Below are 5,663 nucleotides of genomic sequence, written 5' to 3'. Positions count from 1 at the left end.
AAAATTGGTTTGGTTGTTCATCAATTATGGAGGAAAATTGTTAATACTCTTTAGGAGACAATCTTGGCTAAGTATGATCAAGTCGGTGGTGTGGAATGTAAGTAGCTTACGCGAACCAACTTCACGGAGGCCCTCACCATCATTTGATGAAATGCAAGGTTAGAATATTGCAGATAGGGGACGTCGGGGAAGGTAGGAATGGATAATTCTTTGATCTTGCTAAGTGGTTGGTCATTCTTGCTTTGTAATCTTTATTTTTTATTAATGAATTTTTACCCCTTAAAAACAATGTTTGTCAAAATTCTCAATAATTAAGAGGTTATAAATGATCTTTACCTCGAGGATTATGACCATTTACATAGATTTTTTATAAACATTTATTTTTGAAATAAAATTTATATAATAGATCTTTAATTACATATATGTGGTAATTTATTAAAAAAATTAATGAAAGTTGAGACCAAATATTTAAAGTTCTAAACATGCCTTCTATAATCTCTTTTTATGCAAGTTTTCAAAGATGAAACAATAACATAATTTTATAATATTTAGGCTTCCAATCATTTTTCAACAATATAAACATCAAGCTTTGATACACTTAAATCCTTAGAATGAGTGAAAAGATCTTCACACTAAAACTCATCATTTATCTTGGGTTCTGATGCACCCAAGGTAAATACATCAGTTAGAGCTGATGAGAAGTCTTATTTACAACCATACAGCTTAACAAAGGTCAGCAGAACTCAATTTAGATACAAATACCGAACTCAAGTTCATAACAATTGATGTTTTCAAAGCCTTAAAATATCAAAGAACTGAAGGATGCAAGAGAAGTTCAGCTTTACAAAGTACAAAAAAACAACAGTATCTCTTCAAGACCAACGGAAACTTACAATTCCATTTAAAAGCAATTTACTTATGGTGCAATAGCAACATATAATACATACTTATGGTACCATAGCAACAATATAATACCTTTTACTCATGGTGTAGTAGCAACAATACATACTAAGTGGCTCACTCCAGGCTAGTAACTCTTCGTACCGACTGGCAATAGGTTTCAAGCATACTGATCAAAGCTATGGAATAATCTTCAATAACTTCATTTTATCAATCCATGATAGGAAAGAAGATTCTGTATTACGAAACCCGAAGAAACCATACTTCTTACTTTTGTTCATGCTATTGACACTCTCAAATGGAGCATTTAGTACAAGGTCTGCAAACCACCAGTTTCCAACTTCCTCAATTTTGGTAGGGTATAAATTATTTTCTTTCACAATTGCCTCCCAGATAGGTCCTTTATCTTTCATTGCTTCAGCCAAACTAAATCCTTCGCCTTCATATGGTAACATTTCCAGCTCAAATTTCTCTGCAATTTGTTTCCACAGTTTTTTCCATTTTAACACATCTCCATTAGAACAATTGAAGGCCTGGTTCTTGGCGTTAGGTTCCGTAGCAGCCCATATTTCTTGCTCTGCAATCAGTTCAGCATCAGCTACATCCGTAAATTGTTCCCAAGTGATTCTATTGCCCGGGTATTTGAAAGAAAGCCCCTCATATTTGCAAATGGAAGCATAGACACACAGAGTACCAATGATGTTCATTAAGCTCCAAGGAGAGAAGCCAAATATGACTGTAGGGCGGTGAATAGACCAAGTTAGTCCCTTTTTCTTCTTGGCAGCATCAAACAGTATATCTTCAAGCGTATAGTAGAAATTAGGCCCAGGTAGCCTAGGAAGCTCTTCATGAAAGGGTGGCTCATGGGGCTGAATATTTCGATTTTTGGTCACATTATCAAATGGGCCTAGGTAGTGTTTCCCACCAGTCTGAAGACAGATGTGCTCAAGATTTTCGGCGTTGGGTAGTAGAGCGTCTAAGACATTATTGAGCATTCTTCCATTGTCTTCACAGTTCTGTTCCTCTGTTTCTCTATTAACCCAACAAACCCAAAAAAGATGAGTTACATCCTTCAAAGTAGAAATCCTTTCTAAAGTTTCTCCTCTGTTTAGCACATCACATTGGATGTATTCAACTGGATTATCTGGAGACCAATCAGGCTTAGGCCTCCTAGCAACACCATAAACTTTCCAGGGTCCACCAGGAGTATCAGACGAAGGCAAGATTTCAGCCAAGCTGTTGCCCACAATTCCTGTGACTCCTATGATCAGGGCTACTCTTTGCTTGTCGGATTTTATTTCTGAGACTTCAAAGTTTTGCTGGATTCTCCCCTGCATGTAAATAGAAAGTCACATCCACAATTTTGCTAGATAATACAACAATAAGTTAGCCCAAATTTTGGAACACTCGTATTTCCTATTTAATGGTGCTAGGAGTATTCACTTGTATTGATAAGAAATGGGTAATCGAGTTTAAGAAGAGGAAGGAAATATCAACTTCTGATCTCATTTCCACAATCCCCCTAAAGTTTTGTACAAGCTAGACATGCAAATTAAGTTAATGTCAATTTGTTTTGATTTGAAACCACTATATAATATGCACTATTGGTGACAGATTAAGATGTGCTGCTGCCAAGTCACTAAGGGCAATCACTCGTGCTGAGTAAGCAAAAATGAGAATAATGGGCTTCTATTTTCCATCTGGGATGATTCCTCTTGGGGTCTCATTCATCTTCCATAATCCCCCAATCACCCAGATCGCCATAACAATCCTCAATGCTCTGTCACCACTGAAATAATGCCTTCTTAATCCGCTTTTGTTCTTGGCGTTCAGCAGGGATCATTCCAACAGTGTGAGAGCATTGAAGAGCATTACAGTCATAGCATGTGAAGCTATAATAACAAATTTAAAATGGACTCAAGAGGAAAAGTTATAGAATTTGATGTGTTGGACAAATGTTATAAGTTTTATGTTAAATAGTTAGGATTTGATTAATTGGTACAGACTGGAAAATAATTTTTCAATATGATATTAAAAAAATTGAGTGTTATTTTGAGTTTTCTTAATTTTCTCTGTTTTAATGCATTTATGTTTATCTTTTTCATGATTTGTACATGACTAAAATTTGTTTTTGATGTATCAATGTATATCAGCACACTCGAAAAGATTTGAGTAGAAGATTAGTTATCATATTTGTGAATGGTTGAATTTTATGTAGTATAAAACTAAAAGACTTTTATTACAATAAAAATTTTACCAAATAAAATATAGCACAATGAATTTTTTTTTTATTAATTTTTTAATTTACAATGAATTGTATGTTCTCTACTTCTCTTAAACAGATTTATCAGATTCCTTTTCTCTTGCATTATATATAAATAATTCTAGGCTTCCAGAATTTGGTTCAGACTATGGACTAAATGAGCAAGGACTTAAGCGAATGACATAAATTATGCATTACCCTCTACTTATCAAGAAATTACTGTTAATTTTTACATAGCTAGCTCGAAGTCAAACCAAGGACATTCCCGTTACTGATGAGATGCTCAGCCATTAAGCTACCAGCCCCCTCTGTTATTACTTCATCTTTGGTTTAGATGTGATTCATTTTTCATCTTAAACCACATCCGAACTGGAGATGGACCTGTAAAAAAGAGGGCTGATAGCTTAGTGGCAGAGTACCCCAACAGTAAATGTGAGTTCCCAAGTTTGAATCATAGCTGGTAGTGTTACATGACTTGTGTCACTCTCTTTAACTCCTTGCTCATGCTATCCACACCTAAAGGGGGCTGGTCGCAGAGCATCCTAACAGCAAAGGGGAGGTCCTACGTTGGATTACTAGCTGATCTATAAAAAGTTTAACATCGGTGTTACTTGAGGCTCTAGGTTAGGAGTCAAATATAAGACTTCACACAGAAAAAGTTTAACATCGGTGTTACTTGAGGCTCTAGGTTAGGAGTCAAATATAAGACTTCACACTTGCTGTTGGGGTGCTCTGCCACTAAACTACCAGCACCTTTTGTGACTAGTCCATCTTCAGGTCAATTATACATCATTTTCCAACAATTAAATAATAGATTGTTTTCTTTCCACAACCATTTACATGAAGCTGAAAGATTATACTCATCAAAATAACACTGATCTCTTTACCCTCCCACAGATGTTTCAGGTTGATTGTTTATAGAGATTGGGTGACCCTGCACTTTATGCTTTAAAATTCATTATCTTCACAACTGATTGTTCTTATTATTGGTGTTAATCAGAACAAAATCCTATTGTTTTGCAAGAAGCTCCACATTTTAACTTGTTAGGGTTGCCGAAACTCAAAACCTAACCAAAATTCAAACTAAAAGTAGATTTCCCAAGTAATGACTTTACTAAGAATATACATAAACATCTGAAACCACCTGAAACCTATTACAGCTAGAGCTTTATCTTTCCTGTCAATTGAATCCCAGTTAACATTTATTTGACACAAAGGACTTTGATTACGGACTTAGCTTCCATTGCAAAGACAGAGTAGAGAGAGGGTTTAATAGATACCTTCATGCCTTCGATTATCTCACAGTTTAACTCTCAATCTGTCCTACATAAAGCAATATTATGAAACATATGGAGGACTAAAATACTTACTGCTCTAGACCCAAGAGAGCCTGTCCACCATGAGTACCAACTCATTCTGAGAGATCCAACAAAATAACCCAAATGCTAACCTGCCATAACACATATCCCTAAACATGAGATGGAGATGCATAATGGGCAGAACGTCTATATTTTCCTTCGTTATTCTATCCATTAGAAAGGAAATTACAAGCAGCGAGACTAGATGTTCATGACGATCCATAACCTAGGAACAAATTTGCAAAACAATGAACAAAGACAAACCAAAAATATACATCGGCCAGATTTAATTACTACATTGATTTTCTGAACTCTTACCTGAAAATGAAACGTCTGGAGCTTGGACAATCAAGGATTCGGGCTTCTCTGCAATGTGCTGATAGATTTGCAGTTGGCCTGATTGCTACTTATTTTATCGGAATTCAAACATTATTTAATTAAAGAAAATAAAATTCACTTCCGTTATATAACTTCCTTCTATAATGTTGTAGAAGCTGGTAGATGTGGATGAAATTCTAGAAGGTTATAAATTGAGGAAGAAAATATCATTGAGCACTTGCGAAAGAAAGGGATGTGCAATAGACTTCTAGAAAGTATTGTGGGATGGGAGATAATTATGTTTTATAGGTAAACAAAAATATAATGAGATAATTATTTTATAATTATTTTATGATTAATTTAATGGAGAATAATTATTTGAAGTAAAGTGTTAAAATAAATATGGAAATAAAATAAAGGCATTTATGTGAAACTTTGATGTAGATATGTTGAGATAGATGTTTCCAGGGGATCTATGAATGTGCAAAAAGTTAGGAATGATTGAATGAATGCCTTAGTTCTAAACTTCATAGTTTATCATAGTGGCTCACTTTTTTTTTAATTGCAAAAGTGAATCTAATATGCAACTACAAATCTAGCCTAGCCTCATAGATCTAAACTTTGATACATGAATATGATCTCTATTGAACTTTGACATTTTCTTCTAGGTCTGCATGAATGCTCATGATTTACTTTAGCTAATTGGTGGTGTTTAGGGATAACTTTGGGGAGTTCGGTATGCAAATAGTGGTTCTTCTTTGATCAAACCTCTAGATCGGTTGTTTTAATGGCTATGAGTAAAGATTGAAGATAATATGAAATCA

The 5,663-nt window shown here is 34.8% G+C and overlaps 1 protein-coding gene across 1 annotated transcript; it reads right to left on the bottom strand.

Moving 5' to 3' along the window:
• Positions 1 to 871: 871 nt before the first annotated feature.
• On the bottom strand, positions 872 to 5,019 carry LOC131069843 ((S)-8-oxocitronellyl enol synthase CYC2). Its single transcript, XM_058005420.2, has 3 exons — positions 4,840 to 5,019; positions 4,534 to 4,613; positions 872 to 2,231 (listed from the first exon to the last, which is right to left on the bottom strand). The coding sequence occupies exons 2-3, from the start codon at positions 4,576 to 4,578 to the stop codon at positions 1,080 to 1,082; spliced, it is 1,197 nt and encodes a 398-aa protein (XP_057861403.2). The 5' UTR covers positions 4,579 to 4,613; positions 4,840 to 5,019; the 3' UTR covers positions 872 to 1,079.
• Between the last annotated feature and the right edge of the window lie 644 nt (positions 5,020 to 5,663).

This window comes from Cryptomeria japonica, chromosome 6 (assembly GCF_030272615.1).
Source record: "Cryptomeria japonica chromosome 6, Sugi_1.0, whole genome shotgun sequence".
Lineage (NCBI taxonomy): Eukaryota > Viridiplantae > Streptophyta > Pinopsida > Cupressales > Cupressaceae > Cryptomeria > Cryptomeria japonica.
This window is presented reverse-complemented; position numbering and strand designations above follow the sequence as displayed.